This window comes from Eurypyga helias, unplaced genomic scaffold, assembly GCF_000690775.1.
Source record: "Eurypyga helias isolate BGI_N326 unplaced genomic scaffold, ASM69077v1 scaffold2790, whole genome shotgun sequence".
Lineage (NCBI taxonomy): Eukaryota > Metazoa > Chordata > Aves > Eurypygiformes > Eurypygidae > Eurypyga > Eurypyga helias.
In genome coordinates, this window is record NW_010226083.1 from 86 (window position 1) to 20,286 (window position 20,201).

General features: G+C 55.8%; 2 protein-coding genes across 3 annotated transcripts in view; one reads left to right on the top strand and one right to left on the bottom strand.

Annotated features, from left to right (window-relative positions):
- Window positions 1-224: 224 nt before the first annotated feature.
- On the top strand, window positions 225-14,435 carry PLCB2 (phospholipase C, beta 2; the record flags this gene model as incomplete). Its single annotated transcript, XM_010151406.1, has 21 exons — window positions 225-307; window positions 641-725; window positions 2,063-2,234; window positions 2,999-3,096; window positions 3,754-3,850; window positions 4,714-4,798; window positions 5,212-5,336; window positions 6,274-6,428; window positions 6,855-7,019; window positions 8,038-8,137; window positions 8,386-8,490; window positions 9,355-9,440; window positions 9,532-9,628; window positions 10,839-10,892; window positions 11,156-11,363; window positions 11,537-11,705; window positions 11,952-12,028; window positions 12,223-12,318; window positions 12,978-13,035; window positions 13,508-13,594; window positions 14,160-14,435. Coding segments are annotated over 21 exons (2,478 nt in total), but the record flags the coding sequence as incomplete, so codon positions are not given.
- A 5,277-nt stretch (window positions 14,436-19,712) lies between these two features.
- Window positions 19,713-20,201, bottom strand: part of PAK6 (p21 protein (Cdc42/Rac)-activated kinase 6) — a 15,381-nt gene continuing 14,892 nt past the window's right edge. For both annotated transcript variants that reach the window (XM_010151395.1, XM_010151388.1), the window contains one exon: window positions 19,713-19,880. In XM_010151395.1, coding sequence (XP_010149697.1) covers window positions 19,713-19,880 — 168 coding nt within the window. The remainder of the gene's footprint in view (window positions 19,881-20,201) is intronic.

Sequence of the window (20,201 nt, forward strand, 5' to 3'; positions counted from 1 at the left end):
GTTTTACACAAGCTAGTGAGTTTAGCTGTGTGCTGTATCCTCTGGAGCGGGGAGTCTGGGCGAGTGTGGAAAAGACGACACTTCTCACCTTCCTACTGGGAGAAGGCGAGTGACTGAGGAGAATCCCCGGGCAGCGATCACTGGAGATCTGGAAGCTGGGCCCATTCGGTGGGGTCGGTTCCATGGCTCTTGTGAACGAGCGCTGACCACTGCTTCTCCTTTAGGATGCCATTGAGGCCATCGCAGAAAGTGCTTTTAAAACCTCCCTCTACCCCGTCATCCTGTCCTTCGAGAACCACGTGGACTCGTGAGTATCTGGTGACCTGCAGTGGGAGAACGGTGTTCTCCTGCCTCCAGCAGCCGGTACCGGGCTGGGGCTCTGTTTGCCCTGAGGGCCTGCGCTGAAGGGAGACGTCTGAGGCAAGTGGGGGTGGGCCAGGGTGGAAGGTGAGCTGCAGGGGAGTGACCACAACCCTGCACCTCTTAGCTCAGGATGGCGGAGTTGGAACAAGGGACTTCAAAGTCTGTGTAGCTGAGTGAAGGCAAGAGATGGTTTTCTGGGCAGAGTACGTGGCTCGTGCAAAAGTTTGGATTTGGGTATCTGTTTTCCTGTTCACTCCTGCTTTTCTTTGTTCGTTAGGCCCAAGCAGCAGGCGAAGATGGCCGAGTACTGCCGCACCGTATTTGGAGACAGGCTGCTGACAGAGCCGCTGGAGAAATACCCCGTAAGTGGAACATGGGGAGGGCGGCTGGCGGAGAGAGGGGGTCCTGGAAAAAATGGCCACTGCTGGTGCTGGGAGATGGCACAGCAGATACCAGGACAGTGAATGAGGAGATGATGCCGTGGACAAATAAGCCTGACCCTTAGGGGCGAGCCACACAGCAAGTGGGTAAAGGCCCCTCAGTGGCAGAGGGGTTTTGAATCACTTGCCTGACTCTGCTCTTAACACACTGCAACTTGAGTGGCTTTGGAAGCTGAGCTCTAGGCACCCGTGTCCTCCCGGGATGAGTCAGTGTATTTTTGTATGTGGTTCTGTTTCAAATCTGCCAGCGCTTGCTTTGGAGAGAAACAGGAACGAGGGTGTGGTAGCAGCTCGGGGTCTTCCTACCAATGCTTCTCAATTCCCGTTACCAGCCTGGCAACGGTCCCTTCCAGGCACGGATGGGCAGGTCAGGAACAAGCACAGCGCTGTGTTCCGAGTAGCCGGGCAAAGCTCCCGATCTGCTCGACCCGAGACATGAGCTTGCCTGTCCGAGCTCGTGGTGTTGCGGCCGCAGTGACGGCTGGTGATGGCCATGCACGCCGCTGCTTCAGCGGCCTCGCGAATGGACACGGGGAACGGGCAGTGCCGGCGTTGTGCCAAGCGTGAGGCGGTTCCGTTGGATAAACGGTGCAGGGGGGAGCTGAGACACCTACCCAAGCATCTGTTTTCAAGCACTGAGATCCAAAGAGCGGTGAAAAGAAGCGGTGGGCACATGGGCAGTTGCCCACTGTCCAGGCAACGGGGGGAACCGGGGGGGTGTGTGAGGAGAAAGAGCTCAGGGAATTAGCTCAGTGGTGAAGAGGCCTGTTGCTGTCTGCAGGGAGTGCGGGTCGAGAAGCTCAGTCTGAGCCACGTCCTTGTCTTGAGCTGCCTCCTCTGGGATCTTCTTTTCCAATCTGCTGCAGGCAGAGTGTTGATCTAGGACTGCGGCTCTGGGATAATGGGAGAAGCAGATGGAATGTGAAAGCCAGAGGGGTGTGGATGGTGTCAGGAAGTGTAGCTGCTTTCTCAGCTGTGGTGCAGGACGGTGGCTGGGAACGGCACGACGTGTGCAGGCGGCGGGACGTGAGAGGGCTGAGGGCTGCAAAATGCTGGTCTGAAACTGAAGGTGAAGTCTTAGGGGGAAGGAAAAAATCCCATAGATACAGTGGGGTATGCTGGCAGATGGAGAAATGGAAGCATAGAGCGGGTGAGAGATGTGTCTGTGCACCAGTAGATGTCCAGAGGGGTGGTGCTGGGAGGGACGGGAGAGATGGGTGTGTTTGATGAAAGTTCAGCCTGAAGTTGGTCTGTTGCAGCTGAAGCCCGGAGTCCCTCTGCCAAGCCCCAAGGACCTCCTAGGGAAAATCTTGATTAAGAACAAAAAGAAACCGGCTGTGTCTGGGAAGAGGCAGAACTCTTTGAAGAAAGGGAAGAATGTGGAACCGGAAGTCATGGAGCAGCCAGTGCCAATGGATGCTGAAGATACTGGTATGTCTGAAGGGAAAATGGGACTCATTTGGCTGGATGAGCAGGTCTGGCCCATCCAAACTGCCCAGTGCTAGCTTGAGGCAGCCACCACCAGTCACTAATTCATTTGTCTCAAGAAGCAGCTTAAGCTGCAAAATTAAATCTCCAGAATATTTTCAAACACTTTATTCCAACCGGAAGAGACAACTTACACCCTGCCCAGCAGCCAGCTCTTCTGCCTGCTCGGGGGTGTGAGACTGCTGGAGCTGGTAACTCACTGACACGCTGGCTACGGGTTTGGTGGAAGGGTGGATCATTTCTCACTGCTCGTAGCTCCCCGAGACCCACAAATTCACCATGGCCCGTCTCTTCCCTGAGGTTGGTAGAACCTTCAGCCCCACTCCCCTTCAGTCTCAAGGCCGACAGCTCTTGGGCGCTGTGGTAGAGCAGTGAATCTTCAGTCCCTGTCATGGTAGGAGCAGGTGAAGTCGCAGGAGGACGTGGGCAGCACCACTCCAGGGCACCTAGGAAAGGACACTTGTTCCCACGAGTGTGGGTGACCTTGTGGGGGAACCGGCGTGTGATTGCCGCTCCTGGGGTAGCCTGCAGGAGGAGTGATTTGCTCTGAGTGTGCTAATTTGTACTTGGATTTGGCTAATAAAGCGGTTCTCGCTCCTGCACGACGTGACTGCGAGGTTTTGCAGAGCTCTCTGCTGGTAGCAGGGTGCCAGGACCTGTCCGTGTGCCGCTGATACCCACTGCTGATGCGGGCTGTGTGTGCTCAGTCTGGGCAGGTGACGTGGCTGAAGAGGAACCAGAGGAAGAGGATGAACATCTCGGAAACCTGGATGAAGAGGAAATTAAGAAGATGCAGTCAGACGAGGTACTGTCACTGTCGTTTCTGTTCCTTTTCTGGCCCCCACTTTTCTCCGGGGCCTCGCCATGACGAACCCGAAACGCGAAGAGTGAACTGTGCCCTGACTGAACGGGGCTTTCCTTCCCCCACGCTACACGACTTGGCAGGAAAAACTGAGGAAGGGGAATGATGTTGCAAGCGTAGAGAACATGGCAGAAGGGCTATTTCTGACTCGGCGTGGTTTGGAGAGAGCGCTGTCTGCCTTCAGGGTGTCTGGAGAGGCTTAGCCTCAGTCTGGTGAAGGTTGTTCCCAAAACGTGACGTGCTGCTGCTGAAGGGGAACGAGGACATCGACATTCCCCTGAATCAAAAACCCTTTCAGTTTCTGTCTCTGTAGCATCACTCAGGAGGGAAAACATCCCCAGTTTGTCTCAGACTCTGCGTTTTGAGAGGTTAAAGAGGTCCACGCTGCCTCTGTACTGACTGCTGCCTCTGCGTATGCCTCGCTTCCCCTTTTTGCCAAGCTGCCTAGGAGCTCCCTGCCCCCAACTGCGCTCCCCACGGTGCAGTTGTCGGACCAGGAAGCCAAAGAAATGTGTGCTTAGGCCGGGGCAGCCGCAGTTTTGTGAATCCCAGGTGCCTTTTGCTTCCCTTCACCCGTCTTCTCTTGGGTTTTGCACTCAGGGCACTGCTGGTTTGGAGGTGACGGCGTACGAGGAAATGTCCAGCCTCGTTAACTACATCCAGCCCATCAAATTCGACTCCTTTGAAGTCTCTGCCCGTAAGTCAGGCTCCGGCCCTTCAGGACACCAAGGAGCGCAGCGCTTTCGGATGCTGCTCACCACCTGCCCTCGGGATGCGCTTGCTGTTGTGACACGCGCGGAGTGGCAAACACCTCCCTTCTGCCCTCCTCCCTGTAGTAAGGGATTGGTAAGGAGAAGACGGGGAGGTGTCCGCTCCCTGTTACACGAGCGAGGATGGAACGAGCAGTGGCTGAGGCCTGGGCTTGCCTTGCTGCTTCCACAGGCAGGGTTGAGGCCAGCTTTGAGTGTATGTCACCGGCCTTCCTCTTCCTCGTCGGTGGCGGCTGGGCAGAGGGGCACGAGGAACACGGAAAACACGCCATGCCGTTGCACACAGGAGGGTCCCCTGAGCAGTTCCCACATTCGGGTCTAGGTTTGAGTGAGCTGGTTTGATTGATGAAAGAAAGCAAAGAAAAAGAAAACAGTAGGGGGATGAAGAAGGGGAAACTTGACAAAACGAACCACTTTGTGCAGGAATTGGTTTATTTGGATTTACTTGAGAACTAAAACTCCAGACAGGAGCTGTTCCCTAAATGTCTGAGATCCAGGGAGAGATGGGCCAGATTGATGCCGTTTGAGCTTTGGGAGCTGGTCCTGTCTGTGCCCCACAGAGCTCCTGTCCGGGAGTGCTCAGCCACTGTCCCCTGGTGAACGTGCGTCACCTTGTGTGGCTTTATCGGTCTTCGGTCCCTTTTCAGGCGACCAGAGGAAGGTGAACTGCCTCGGCAGAGGACGGTTCCTGGGAGACGGTGGGAATGAACGGGTCAGGCACATCAGTCCCCGCGCGCAGACTGGGGGCTGGGCGTGCCTTTCCTCTAAATGCTTTATCTTCCGTTTCTAGAGAAGAACCGGAGTTACGTCATCTCTTCCTTCACGGAGCTGAAGGCTTATGATCTACTGACCAAGTTCCCCATGCAGTTCGTGGAGTATCCTTTTGGCAGCCTTTGCCCGGTGTAGCCGGTTGTTTGGAGCGTGAGAGCCAGTTTGAAGCTTGGGGGGGGCGGAGGCATATCCAACCAGCCTCTGGTTTCAGGATCTGGTAAACTCTTTATCGGAGATGTGAAGTGGGCAGGTGAGAGACAGCATCCTGCAAGGCTGGTCACAGCGGTTCTGGGCAGGATGCATCCCGCTGTAGCGAATCCTAAGGCTGCCAGGTGCTTGTCCTCCAGTGGAAAGGGGATGGGAAGGGAGCCTGTTGCTGGCAGAGCCTCTCTCCGTGTCCGGAAGGCTCCGAGCACTTGGTAGCAGAGCTTAAACAGTTTTCATAATGCGACTGCATGTGCTAGCCCCGGGGTACATAAGGAGCGCTCCCGACGTCTTTCCAATAGAGCAACTGTAGATACAACAAGCGCCAGATGAGCCGGATTTACCCCAAGGGCACCCGGATGGACTCCTCGAACTACATGCCCCAGATGTTCTGGAATGTCGGCTGTCAGATGGTGGCACTCAATTTCCAGACCATGGGTGAGTGTCACGTTGGCCTCCAGCTTGAGCGGCGGAGGCTGCGTGATCCCCTCCATGCTCCTCCTTCCCTGCGTCCTTCAGCTGCCGTTTCCTTGAAGGCGTTTATTCCCTGTGCCTTCACCCAGGGTGGGGGTGCTCTGTGACTCCCGCAGACCAAAAGCGCTTTCCTAGGCCCACCAGAAACCCGGTGAGCAGGACACGGGTCCTGCACACCTGTGTGCACGCGCACGCGTGGACTCGCTGTCGTGCGGTGCCTGTCCAGCCGCGTGCTGGCAGGCTGAGCCGTGTGTGAATGCACCGGGAGCTCCCGCTTCCCCGAGGCAGCCGGCAGAGCTCCAGCTGGCTGCAGGACTGGCCAGTCTGTGCTGTTAACGTCAGGGAAGAGGGGCCTTTGCCGCACACCCGGCATGGGAAGGAGACAAGGAAAAGCCTCCAGAGAAAGTGATTCTTTACCCCTCTTCCTCCCTCTGTGCTTTATGTATGGAGGGTGTAGGAGGCTGCTTGTGGGAGCAGGAGAACAAAATGAGCAACTCTAAAAGGGCGAGGGATGGGTTACGAAGTGGGTATTGTACTGCAGACGGTGCCTCAGGAGGGGTGGTGGGGGAGAAGATGGACCAAGAGGGGGTCCAAAGTGAAAAGGGAAAGGAGTAGAGGGGTGCAGATGGCTACTTCACACCCAAAACCAGCGGGTACTTGTTAAAGTCAGTTTTAATGCAGTCCCACCCATGAGTTACGGTGCAGGCGTAAGCAAACCACTTACCCTTCTCACAACAGCTGCTGTAATATTTTTCCCTGTAGGGAGCCGAGAGGCTTAATAATTTTCTGAAACAGCTCTGGGAGCCTTTGGCTGGCAGGGCTGTGAAAGCACAGCATCCTCCTGCTCGCACACAGCCCACCTGACGAGGTCCCAGGGAAGTTCTCCTTGTGTTCCCTGCAGATGTCCCCATGCAGCAGAACATGGCTCTCTTCGAGTTCAACGGCCAGTGTGGCTACCTGCTCAAGCACGAGTTCATGCGGCGTCCGGACAAGCAGTTTGACCCCTTCTCTGTGGACCGCATTGACGTGGTGGTGGCCAGTACCCTGTCTGTCACGGCAAGTACAAACCACGGCACTGTGCCCCCCCAGCCAGGTCTGGTACCTAACTGGCATCGGTGTCCCTGCTATTTATTACCCTGTGGGGTTCTTCAGGGCCAACAAAGCCAGAGAGTCCTGTGGGAGAGCGTTACCGTGGCAACTCCCAGTCTTCTCACTGTTTTAAATTAATCATAATCATGTGAAAATGGAAAATTAGCATCTGCAACACAGAAGAAGCCGAGGTTGTGACGATGGGGAGGGAGGGAGGAAGCTGGAGGAGGTGCTGAAGCAGGAAACGGGTGGAGTTAAAAGCCCCTTGGGGACTGGGAGCAGCAGCAGGAAAGATGTTTTGGGGCGGGAGAGTGACTTTGGGTGAAGGTATGGGTGAGTTCTAATGTTTTATTCTTTTCTGCAGCTGCTAATTCTCTCTCTGCTGGTTTGTAGATCCTCTCCGGTCAGTTCCTCTCGGACCGCAGTGTGAAGACCTATGTGGAAGTGGAGCTGTTCGGGTTGCCAAGGGACACGAAACGCAAATACAGAACCAAACTGACCTCCACTGCCAATTCCATTAACCCTGTGTGGAAGGAGGAGGCTTTTGTCTTTGAAAAGGTAACTGTTGCATGAGAGTAATTTGGACAGAGAATCCCAAAAGATCCTGTTGGTCACAAGTGCCGCCCCTTGGGTGGCCAGTGACTGCAGAAGGGACCCCCCGGAGATCTCGGTCGTGGCCTCGGCCACGCAGGAGCTGTTGGATACTCTGAGAGAGCAACAAGTGTCCAGAGCAGCTCTCCATCAGCGTTTCCCTGTATGGCCAGCGGGTAGCTGGGAGCATTTCTGGGAACAGCAGGCATCGAGTCTTCCCGTTTGATGCGTTTCAGTCTGAGCTGAGTAACGGGCTTTGACAGCTGCGAGCGCCGGGAAGCAGGACGGAACCGACTGCCTGTGGTTAAAGTGTGAATGAGGAGCAGGAGCACTGGAAAAAGGCGGTCGGTTGTGCCAGAATGCGGAAAGCTTGTTTGTCCACAGGAATTCAGTGGTCACCAGTCCAGCTCCAGGGTGTGGGGAGGCCGAGTCAGAGGGGAGAGTGATGTTCTGCAGGCAGCGACAAAGGCAAATCGTGTGTTACACGTGTCAGCACACTAAGGAGCAGGGATTTTCAGCCTACTTGGGATGTGGGAGATAAATATTGCCCTCAGTTAGCTTCTCAGGCTTCAGTTCTGGCAGAATAATTTTCAGTTTGCTCCATGGCAGAAGGAAATGGGGGAGGAGGGAGGCGAGAGCCCTGATGGCAAAGTTTCCGTGCTCACTAAACGATCCTTCCCCGGTGAACCGCTTCATGGAAGCGGTGGTTTGGAGGGCTTGTTGCCCTGTTCTTTCTTCATCTGAACTGCCCTCCTGGATCCTGTGCAGTCTCTCCTCTGAGAAGCCAGTGTTCTGTGGAGGTTCTCTGAATTTAGTCACATCTGTGACAAGCTCTAGCTAGAAATTACAAGGTGCTGATAGATGGTGACTTCCTTGGAGAGATGTCATCGTCCTGCGGGAAGGAGGAGAGAGTAAAGCTCTACTTAGCAAAACCAGAATGGTGTTAGAGGTCTGGACATTGGTGCTTCACTCTGTTTTTCCTTAGATCGTGATGCCTGAGCTGGCATCTCTCAAAATCGTGGCCTGGGAGGAAGGAGGGAAGTTCATTGGTCATCGTGTCATTCCCATTATCGCAGTGCACTCGGGTGAGTGTTGTGGAATTTCCCTCAGCTTTTGTTGCCCTTGAGCCCTAGCCACTGGAAGCTGTAAAAAAGACACGAGCATCTGCGTATTTTGCTCCTTAATCTCCGTTCCTGTAGGCAGGGGAGCCTGTTACAGCCTTGGTTGGTTCCCTAATGCTTGCTGTGGCCTCCTGTGAGGAGAGACGTCGTTTTGCTGTTGGAGAGGGCAGAGGAGGCCTTGCGAGCTCCCCTCTCCTGCTTTCTGCCCGCAGGCTATCACCACGTTTGTCTCCGCAGCGAGAGTAACATGCCGCTCACCATGCCTTCCCTCTTCGTGTACCTGGAAATCAAGGACTACGTTCCCGACGCTTGGGCAGGTAGTGCGTTGGGGAGGGGAGGGGGGGCTGGCTTTGTCCAAACCGCACTCCAGAAGCATTTTTCCAGCTTGGTGCTTTCCTGCTGCACCCTTGATTCCTTGGAAGGGCGGGACTTTGAGCGCCTGCCAGCATCCTGTTGGGCCGTCAGAAGCGAGCAGGTGCTCGTGCTGGTTCCCAGCGTGGCCGCTGCGCACGTACCCGACGCGCCGTGCAGGCGTGACGCCGTCGCTCTGGCCTGGAACGGGTCGGTTTAGTTCTGTGCCGGGGAGAGGTTTCCCAGGGTGCAGAGGTGACGGCCCTCGGGAACTGACAGCAGTAGGGATTTAGGGAGCACCGGAGTGGTGTCCGGCCCTGTCTGAAGAGAGGGAGGCTCTTGCTGGTACCGGGGTACAGCGATCTCCCCTTAAGAAGGGGATGGTCGGACAGTGGGAGGTGGATCAGGAAGAGTGGTGTTTGCACTCTCTTCCCCTGCGTTTGGACAAATGTGCCTTTGGGGGAAATCCTGTGAAACTGATGGGTTTAACACATTCCTAAAAAGCACCAGGTTTATGCAGCACTGGACTGGAGTCGGAGCAGGGAGCTGTGTGGGGTAGGGAAGCCTTAACCTGGCCCTGGATTTTGGGAGCAGTTGTGCTCCTTCCAGCTCACAGAGCTGCCCTCAACATCAGCTGTGAGGAGTCACCTCAGAAAGGGCCTGAGACAAAGACTGTGCCCTCCCTCTGTGCTCAGGGCAAGCAGAGAATGCAAAACAGCCCTTCTCCACACTTCCCTGTGCTAGGCCAGAAGGGAGAGCGGGAGGCAGGGAAAGCCGGAGTGCAGCGAGTTGTTTGGTGATCCGAGCAAAGACCTCCTCTTTGTTTCTAGATCTGACTATTGCTCTCTCCAACCCCATTAAGTTCTTCAGTCTGCAAGACAAGAAATCAGTTAAGCTGAAAGATGGCTCTGTGGAGGTAGGTGTTTCCACATCCTGTCCCTAAACCACGTTGCATGGATTCAGCCTGAAATACTAGAGCTTTGATTTACCTCTGCTCTTTGGTTTAGAGGCTCGGCACACAGCGGAACTTCCCGTCAGCTGAAACGAACGGGATGCCAGGCTCCGCGGGGAGGTTCAGCTCTCCTCTTTGTAATGGGCCTGCAGGTAAGGCTGCGGACGTGGGGCAAGCTAAGGGTGGAAGGGATGCTCCAGAGGCTGGAAGGAGACAGGGCTGGAGGGGGTAGCAGGGTCAGCACTCTCCAGCCAAGTCACCAACTTCAGTTCTGGTGCTTGTCATTAACGGCACAAGTCATAGAATCATGGAGTGGTTTGGGTTGGAAGGAACCTTAAAGCCCATCTGGTTCTAACCCCCTGCCATGGGCAGGGACACCTTCCATAGCCCAGGGGGCTCCAAGCCTCATCCAGCCTGGCCTTGGACACTCCCAGGGATGGGGCATCCACAGCTTCTCTGGGAACCTGTCCCAGTGCTCCCACCCTCTCCAGGAAGAACTTCTTCCTGATATCTAATCTAAACCTCCCCACTTTCAATTTAACCCTGTTACCCCTTGTCCTGTCACTACAGGCCCCTGTAAAAAGTCACACCCAGCTTCCTTATAGGCACACACACACCCCCCGGCAGATGCTGAGGGCTCAGAGAGAGAACTGGGTTTTCCAGGTTGGGCACAGCGTTCCCGGGGAGGTAACTACATTAAGAGGGGTTGAATACCCAAGGAAAATGCGGTAGATACGTAGCTTTTCATCCTGAGTGGGAAACGGGAGGTTGGGCATCGATTGTGAGCAAAGACCTGGTAATTCTGGGTGTTGCTGGGACAAAGGTTTTGATCTGGCTGGGTTTTATCCCGAAATACCTCCCTGCTCTTCACCCCTTTGTTGTTCTCTTCAGGGGTCTCTTGCAGTAGATTACTGTTGATGAGGTTGGTGAAGGGGCCAGGAGGAATCTTCCTCAAACACGCTTCCAACCCAGACTCACAGTATTCGCAGGTCGGGGAGGAACGTGTTCCCTACTGCCTGCTTGGAGCGTGTCCTTCTGCTCCGCTCCTGTAGCGATGGGCAGCTGTTCGTGCTCCTTCAGATCTGTCAGGATTGGAACAATCGCTTTGCTCAAAGAACGTGCCATCCCTCTCCCCTAAGCAAACCGTCCCCCGCCGTGTCAGCCAGCACAAAGCCCTTTGTCTGTGGCAAGGCCTGTTCCCTTGCTGCTGTACTCGTTCCGGGAGTTCCCAAGCGCTTGAGCGTCTTTGTTTCGGCACCGGGGTCCTTCCTGCAACCCGTGTTCTTGCTGAGCTCTCTGCCGTCTGCTTTCAGACCGCAAATTCAGGGCCCAACGTAACCCGGAACCTGGTTGTGATTTCAGGGGCGGCGGCGTTCGCCAAGGACGAAAGCGTGATCGCAGCGGCGCAGATGGCAGGTAGCTCCGCTCGCGCGGGCTGAGGCCCTCTCCCTCCTCTTCCATCCCCTCTCGACCCAAATTCTGACTGGGCCGGGGCTGAAGCCCCGTTGGCACGTGAACCCTGCCTGTTGCAGCCAGCGCAGCTCTGGGCATGGGGACCTGTTGCACGCGGGGCGTGTTGCCAACTAAGCTGAAAGAAGGAGGAAAAGGTGGGTGAAGGCCGGGCTGGAATTGTCCGGCCCCAGGAAGCAGGTAGCAGCTTCTCCTCCCTGGGATTGCAGAGCCGCAGACGGCCAGCCTCGCAGAACTGCAGCAGACGAAGCTCTTCCTGAAGCTGCTGAAGAAGCAGGAGAAGGAACTGCGGGAGCTGGAGCGGAAGGGAAGTAAGCGGCGGGAGGATCTGCTGCGGAAATACTCCGGGCTCTTTCTGGAGCCCGTCTGCTACGGAGGCAAGAAAGGGATGAAATGCAGCAGGAAAACCCAGAAGAGGTAAACGTGCGAGTCGCCAGACCAAAGCAGGGGGATCCCCACGGGGAAGAGGGATGGTGCGGGCGTCCGCATCTCCCTGGGCTTCGGGAGTGTGGGACGCTGCCTCCTGAGGGGGTGGGTAGGAGGGTGGGCACTGTTCCAGCATCTCTGCAGCTGCTGTGTCTGCCCCGCAGGACTTCGGCCATGGGGGACGTCAGGACATGCCCAAATCCCACAGAAAGGGCAGGAGGCATGGACAGCCGAGCTGCAGAGCTGAGGGAGAGGCTGGAGACAGCCCTCATGCACCTGGGGGAGGAACACTACGATGGGATCCGGAGGAAGAAGGAGCAGCACGCCACGGAGGTGAGGACCAGCACAGCCTGGCACCCCACGCTGGGCGCTGCCACGGGAGGGGAAGCATGGGTGCAGGGGCAGCCTGGCCTTGAGGGCGTGATCCCCGGAGAGAGGAGTCGGGGTCGCAAACCTCCAGCTCTGGGCTGTGGCAGAGGGCACAAAGCCCAGCAGCGGGGTCTGGGGGTTACCAGGGGGTGGTTGGGTGGGGGTCATGTCCCCCCGTGGTTGGGCTGAGGGTGTTTCCCTCCCCCACAGCAGGTGGCCAGGATGGCGGAGCTGGCCCGGGAGCAGCAGACAGTGGAGCTGCGCAGGCTGAAGGAGTCCGCTGAAAAGTGAGCCCCCTTCCCCCCCTGCTTTTTCCCCCCAGCAGTGCCGGGATGGAGGGGAAAGGGGAAGCAGCCAAGAGCCCAGCTCCAACTTCCTGCTGCCCCATCTCTCCCACTTGGCCTTCTGGACCAAGGGGGGTTGGGGTTAGGGCTGGGCCCTGGCTGCCAGCAGCCCCTCCCTCACGCTCTGCTCCCCGCAGCGCTGTCAGAGACATCAAGAGGAAGCTGGAGGCCAAGCGCCTGGACCGCATCCAGGCCATGCTGAGGAGCACCAGCGACAAGGCTGCCCACCAGCGGTACGGGGCCGACGTGCTGGGGCCGCACACAGGACACTCCGTGTCCCAAAAAAGCCGCACACAGGATGCTCCGTGTCCCGCTCCAGGAACCGCCGCACCCGGCTCTGTCACCCTCAGGGACACGTAAAGCGGGTGGGGGACACAGTGCAGGGCTCCTGCTCCCCCGCATTCCCACACATTAGCTCCCTCGCCACAGCCGTAACGTCTTCCCGGCAATCGCAGCTGCTGGAGCCTTGGGATACCCCTGCGCCCCACGGGGAGTCGGAGCTCACCTGGGAAGTAGATGGAGAAACTGTACCTGGAAGGTGACTCTTGCCATGGCCTGTGCCCGGCTCTGGCCGGGAGCCTTCCTTCTGCTCCCTGTGCTCAAAAGATTCCTGCAGCTGTGGCACTCAGCGCTGCCTGATAGGAATCCCTTGTGGCAGCTCCCCACGTGGAGGGAGCAGAGGAGGGCACGCTGCCTCCTTCCTTCCAGCAAGGCCTGTTTGCAGCCCGTTAAGCTGAAAGAGAATTGTGCATCCTGTTACACTGTCACCTTAGATGGGGGGTTTGCTTGCCCTTCCTGACATTCCTGCACGCTCCGGCTGTGGGAGGACAGAGCAGCCCTGCCTTGCCCTGCGGCACGGGATCAGGTTTTGGTACCTCTCCTTTCGTTCCAGGTTGAAGAACGAAATCAATAACTCGCACATCCAGGAAGTGGTGCAAACCATCAAACTGGTATGTTCTGCAGGGACAGCCTGTCCCTGGCTCTGCTGTTGGCCCGGGGGGGGTCTCGTAGGCGGGCTGCGCGTCCTCGGAGCGTTCGTGTCCCTGTGAATTGCTGCCGCTTCCAGGACTGAGCACGTACCTCAGGCAGCCAACACGCGGCGGAGGGCGGCTGCTCCCCTCGCCGAAACACCGCAGGCCCTGAGGGTGTAGGGGGTCCTGCCCCGGGTCAGAGCGCAGTGCAGACAGCACTCCAGGCCCCTTTGCATGTCCTACTCAACCCCTGACAGCGTGACCAACCTCTGCTGACCTGCCAGGTTTTGCAGAAGGGGGGGAGACCCTACGGATCCCACTGTCAACTCTCTCGGGGGCACACGGTGCCACGTGCTCGAGCACCCTGCCTCTCGCTGCTCCAGGCTCGTGGCAGCTGAAGCACTGGGTTGTACGGGAAACCGAGCAGCGTTTAAATCTCTTCTTTCTGCAGGTGACAGAGAAGACAGCCAGGTGGCAGCAGAAGCTGGAAGAGCAGCAGGCAGACAGTCTGAGGACCATCATGGAGAAGGAAGCTCAGGTAAAGGCGAAGGTGATACTCAGGGTCGATGCTGTCACAGCACAGTAAATCAGACATGACGGGTCTTGGCGCATTCTTTAACGAGCGCTACCACCCCCCCACTTCACCACCCACGTCCCGGTACGCAGCGAAAACGCGTGACTGAGCAGGTGGCTCTGCGGGAGCCTACGCCGATGCAAGTCGGAGGGGCTGTGCTCCTACGTGGGGCAGCGCTGGTGCGATGGGAACGCAGCTCCGGAGGAGAGGAGGCTCAGCCTGGGGCGCCTTGACCTCTCTGAGCACGCGCTCACATTCTTCAGAGCTTGATGTGCAGCGAGCACACGGTCTCGCCTCTGACTGGTACCAGTCTAAAGCATCACCCAGCACTGCTCCCCCTTCCACCCTCAGGGAAGGCACAGACTGCCTGGGGGGTGGGGACTAAGTCAAAGCAGCTCTGAGACCAAAATCTCACGTGCTACACCTCATCATAGCGGTCTCCCTGACCCAGAGGGGGTGTCTGCACCCCCCTCGCCCGACACCTGCCTACCTGCAGCGTGTGGAGGGTGATGGGGGTCTCTGTCTGCAGCTCCAGCAGGAGGCACTGGCCGAGTACGAGGAGAAGCTGAGATGTCTGAGCGTGGAGGTGCAGGAGTTGGTGAGGAGCTACGCAACAGCTGGCTTTCCTGGAGAGCCGGAGACGCCAAAGGAAGCAGTTTGCAGGGTTCCTGAGGGACAACAAGGCTCGAGGGAACAACTGGAAGACAAGGAGATCCCAGTGGCAGGGGTGTCAAGCCTTACAATAGCCGGGCCTGAGCCCCCAGGAGCTGCAACAGAGGTGGAGATGGAAGAGAGCATCTTCTGAGACGCCTCCCTCACTCTCTCCTGGCCTTCCCCTCATCGCATCCCAAAGTAACCGCAGCCCAAGAACCAGAGCTGCTTGCGCCAGGTCACAGGGACCCTGTGAAATCAGGCACTTGGGGTCACCAAAGGAGGAGGGGCCCACCTGCCACCCCTCCCACCCCCCAAAAAGAGTTAGCCTTCTCCAGTCCCAGATCTGTAAAGAGCGAGGCTTAATTAAAGGGGTCGGAGGAGGAAACACTTAAGGATATAAAATGAACTGCAACTACTGTGTTAGGAACACTTACCTGAGGTGAGATACTGGGGCCAAATCTTCCACATTGTTCAAAGAAGCAGCAGACCACAACAAACCCCTCAATGCTGCTGAGGAGAACTGGGAGGAACCCCAAACTGAGCAGATCTATGCCTCCTGCCAGCCTTGGCAACAGCAGCTGGGAGCACCTCGTGCTGCCGAAAACCTCTGTCACTCCTTGACCCGCGCAGGAGGAGAAACAGGCGAGACCATGGCCTGGAAAAGGAGCTTCTTCCATCCCGCCTCTCGTTAGTGAAGTCTTTGCCCTCGACTTGAGACCGTGCTAAAGCGATCTGTTCCTGACTGGAGCAGCTCTCCCCAAAATCGAAAAGTGCCACGCTGCAGCGTCGCCCAGTAACGTCCCCACTCACCCCGCAGCTCGTTCTGCAGGTTCCTCTGTTCTGGAAAAGAGCTCAGTCACGGCGAGCCGGCGACCTGCGGCGGGAGAACAGTCCCACCTGGGAACTGCGTCGGTAAGTGCTGCTACAGAACGGGCACCAACACAGCTCTAGTAGGTGTGAGACGAGACGCTCCAGCCCGGCCTGACTCTGGGAAGAGCCCGACCCTCCCTGTGGCATTACCAGAACGCTGGAATGGTGTGTTGGACATTTCTGACTTATTTATTTTCTAAAAAACCAAAATAAAACATTGCCTTTGTTAAAAAAAAAGTGTCACCTTTAATTGCAGCATCCCAGGCGTCACCCAGTGCATGCACTGCTGCCGGAGACGGCAAGCGCCCGGAGCTTTCTGCCGTCTGCGCTGGCAGGGCTCAAGGGCAACTCCCTGGGAATTTAATACGCAGCCGGGTTATTTCGTCAGACGGAACATCCTTCCCTCGTGCGCTTCCCTCCACGCCTTACCGTGCGTAACAGCCAAACCGATCCCCTACACCCTGCGCCGCTGCCTCCCCCAAGCACAGGCCAGGAATGTCCCAGCAGGAGGCAAAACTCTCCTGGGAGGTTCCTGCTCGGCTGAGCCCAGCGACAGCAAGGACCCGTCAGCCAGGCCAGGATGGCCACACGGGCCTGGCACTGCCGGCTGGTTCCCACCCCGGTCTGACCTCGGCTGGCGGTGAAGTACCAGCAGCCGCTCACTCACCTCCCCCCACTCCGGCAGAGAGAATCAGAGGGGAAGACAAGGAAGCTCCTAAGAACTATTTAACAATTGAATATAAATACTATAGTGATACTAATAATATTAACAATACTACTAAGAATAATTAAAATGAAACAAACATACCACTGCTCACCGACCGACACAGCCAGGTCCCGAGCCCCCGAGCGCCAGTGTGCAACCGTCCGGCCATCCCCTCCTCCCCTGTCAGCACCAGTAACGCAGCTCCTTCCCCTCTGCACAACCAGGATGCCCCAGCTGCCCCCAGCTCCGCTCCTGTTCCTGCAGTTACAGGAAGCTTTGCCTCCCAATGTTTAGCAGCCACCCTGCGCACCACAAGCTGCTCGGGATACTCCTACAGTTCCCAGTCGAGAGCCACAGTCCAGGCTGAGTTTGTACCGAACGGCCCAAAACCGGCTGCCTGCACCGTAAAGACACGGTGCTGACGCTGCTGCTACGGCAGGAGGTGCTGCACAGCAGCGACCGTCGCTCTCCCTGCCCCACGCAGGCAAGATTCCCGACTTACCACCCCCATGGATAGACTAGGGCCTAAGGCACAGCCAAACGCTTTCTCCAGGCTGCAGCGTCGGATTCTTCTCGCCAGACTGAACCACTGTAGCAGTCAGGAACCCTGTTTGAGGCAGGGTCCTTCTGCAGTCACTGGTCATGGGGGAAGGGTCTCCCGAGAACCCTCTGTCCCGATCCGAAACACACGGGGTAAGAATCATAGAATCACTGGGTTGGAAAAGACCTTAGAGATCATCCAGTCCAACCGGATCTGTCCACCACTAAACCATATCTCTCAGCACCTCATCCACCCGTCTCTGAAACACATCCAGGGATGGTGACTCCACCACCTCCCTGGGCAGCCTGTTCCAGTGTGTGATAACCCTCTCGGTGAAGAACTTCTTCCTTACATCCAGTCTAAACCTCCCCTGGCACAGCTTGAGACCATTAAGAAGCCGCTGCGTGCGCTAGCGCAGAGCCCCGTCTGAGGGGGACGGGCACCGTTCTGCACAAACCCGTGCACTCGGGAGATGACAGCAGCCTCAGACGCCCCGTTTGATGCAGCAAATTGTTCACACAGACTCAGGCTGCCATCTTCAAAGGGCTCGCTGTGCTGATTGCCAGGGCTGTGCCGGCACGGAAACGACTCGGCGCCAGCAAGGATGACAGGGAGGAAAAATGAAAGGGAATGATTCAGGTGAAACATGACACACAACAACAGAAACCCCCGAGACGGAAGGGTAACCTCGTTGAAAGCACGCACGAGAAGACACGCAGAGAAAACACCTCGAAGCATAATTACCCACCGAGCAGGCTGTGAGCTCGTCAGAGAAGAGGCTACGTTTGGTTGTATCCTTAGACATCTCTGAGCAGACAAGAAATCTCACTCCTGAACACAATTTCCGTGCAAATCACAAACCTCTGCTTATCGTGATTCTCCTGACCGGTTGCCTGGTTCTCGTGGAAGGAGTTGTTAGCCCCAGAGAAGCTTCAATCTTCTGCCTGATCTAAGTTTATCTGAGGATTTATACTTGACTCCACACTCATCTAATAACGGGGCAGTTAACTGCTGATATGCCATGCACGAACTGTAAAAGAGAGAAACACAAGGATCAGACACCTAATTCCACGCTGGACAGGAAGGCTGGAAGGCTGTGCTCTTCACCAACAGGGGAACGAGGTTTTACACTTGTATAAGGTACTTGACTGCAGTCTTTCAGGGGCCTTCCCTTCGCTGTGTTTAGTCAGACCTGGGCCAAACCATAAAACTGTGTCAAGTCTTCAACCGGCCGCCCCTGTCCCCCAGAAACATCCGTTTCAGGATCCAGGATCCCGCTACGATCTCCACTCGTTTCAAAAGCCACACAGAACAGGTAACGCAGACCGAGTAGACCGGGCTCAAGGTTTACGCTTCCCTTGCATCTGAGCGACAGACGAAGCATCGCAGCGCCGCAACAGGCTTATGAATAAACCAAGATCTACTTTAATTTAAAACACAAGTGCAAAGGATTCACAACCACAGACCAGCAGGATCGTTGGTTTCAAGTTAGAAATCTTTTTAAAGCCCTGCTCTTTTGCATTAAAAAAAGCATTATGTCTGGAATACAGAAACATTTTACATCAAAGTCTTTCCAGTGCAGCTAGGGAGGAGCTAAATGAATTCATTTCAACCAACTTCATCAGCCCCAAAGTTAGACATCCAGTGCAGGCGAACCACCCGCGAGCCCTCGACCGGCCGCAGGCAGAGTGGTGCCGAGAGGCAGCGATTTCACCCCGCGGCAGGTACCCGCGGTACCGGAGCTGGAGCACCCTGTGGAGGTTGCTCCTCTCACCTTGCCTACAGAGCCAACCTCTGTGCTTCGCAGGCTGGGTGCCCACACCATTTAGGTGGGCTGGCACCAGTGCAGGTGAATTCCATCCCAAATTACTTCAAGTAATTAACTGCGGCTTCAATTTTGAAGCAGGATCTGTGACTGGAGGAAATAGCAGAGGACAGAGATTGTTAACATCTCCTGAAGAAAATGCAATTATGAGGCGAGTTACTGAGGCAGTAGGACTGTCCAAAGAATAACTTAAATTCCAATAAATTTGTGTCTGGACTTTCAAAACAGGATCCCAGTTCCACATGTAGGATTATACTCGAGACCTCACAACACCACACACCACCACTGTACAACGTTACGTCCTGTCCTAGAGTCCAACGACCTCGACTATCCCACTGATCGGAAAGTGTATCATACAAAATACCTAAATCTACTTTAAAATAACAGAAGGAGCCGTTTAGACAACCAGTAACCTCCCAGACGTATCAGCAAAGGGATGGTGAGGAAGGGCACACCAATTGCAAAACATACATCAGAGGTTCCTCTTCTCCCCACGTTCTGCGGTAGCAAGCAGGGGGGAGAGGGGCTCGACAAACCGCCCCACACGAACACAAAAACCTCTCCTGGGATACGCAGGACAGCTGAAACCTTTTAGTTCAGCCTCCTAGAGCATCCCAAAGGGCTACCCAACAACTGTCACAGGGCAGGACTTGCCAGCCTCTCCTGGGAGGGGGGACGGTGCCTGGAAAGCAGACACAGGCTCCTTTCCAGCCAGCACCGGAGGTGCTGCACATTGTGCACTGGCATCCACAGCAGCTTTCAGTCTGCCTCGGGGCCTGTATCCAAGGGTTTCCCCTTCCAAAAGTTTCCGATCATGAAATGGATTCAAGATTGACCACTAAACCATACATATTCCTCAGCGAGAGAGAAGCGTGTTGCTGCGAGAGAGCCGTTTAGAAACAAATATACACATCACATCCGCTCCCTGGGAAAACACGGACAGTTTTCTAGGCCCACATTTAGCCAAAGAAAGTTAAAATCACAGGGGAAAAAGTCTCAGAGGAAAAAAATTGTCAAGTGTTGGTGTGTTGAGACTTTAAAGGGGTCTGTGCCCCAAGACGTATGTTTGAGTCGGCTCAAGACTCCAGTGCACAAGTAAGGAAACAAAGATCACATTTCTAACCGGGAAATACCGTTCCGGTTCCGCAGTCAGCAGCCAAGGTTTGCAGGGACCGGCGGACGCGCAGATGCACAGCTTCAGACTCCGCTGTGGAACGCCATTCTTCGGAAGAAGCGATCCACACGCCACGAAAGACCCACTGTGTTCGTGAGACACGCTTGCTCTCACTCGCCTCGAGTGCGTATTGATTGTCTTCAGCAAGAGAGAGGCCAGAAGGGGCTGAGGACGCAGCGTCAGTTTTCACATTCATCCTCTGAAAAAAATCACTGACAAGGTCCAAGCACCATTCAAAGGACACGATTGCCTGATTCCTCAATATTTTTTACATAAATACTATTTTTTCCTAGCATTTCCCCTTACGTGCAGTCAGCAGGTAGAGGTGCGCTTTCTGTATTGCTGGATAAGGGGGACCAGGCACTCTGGAAGTCCTGTCTGGAGCAAAAAGGGATGATCCAGAAGTTCTTGTGCCGTCGCTCTTTCTAGCGGATCCCGCGTCAACATCCTTTCCAAGAAGTCCCTCAGAACTGGGGAGGTCTGCGAAAAAGCAACCAACCAAGTCAACCCCGCAAAGGAAGCGGCCAACAGTTCACGCGACGACAGGTTGCCGAGGGGGGGCTGCTCAGGAAGGATCCTGCAACCCTGGTTTTGCACGGAAACAACACGAGGCAGCATGCTCTGTCTGCTACAGTAATAGCTTTGTCACCGGTAAGCACAACGTTTACACAGGTCGTCGTCTTTTTAACGGGGTGCGGCAAATTAGGACTAGTCTGCCTGCCATGGCCTTCCATCTAGGTTAACTTTGTTTCCCATTTTGTTATTTAATCTTTTCTGCATTTCAGCTCAAAAGTTCAGCAG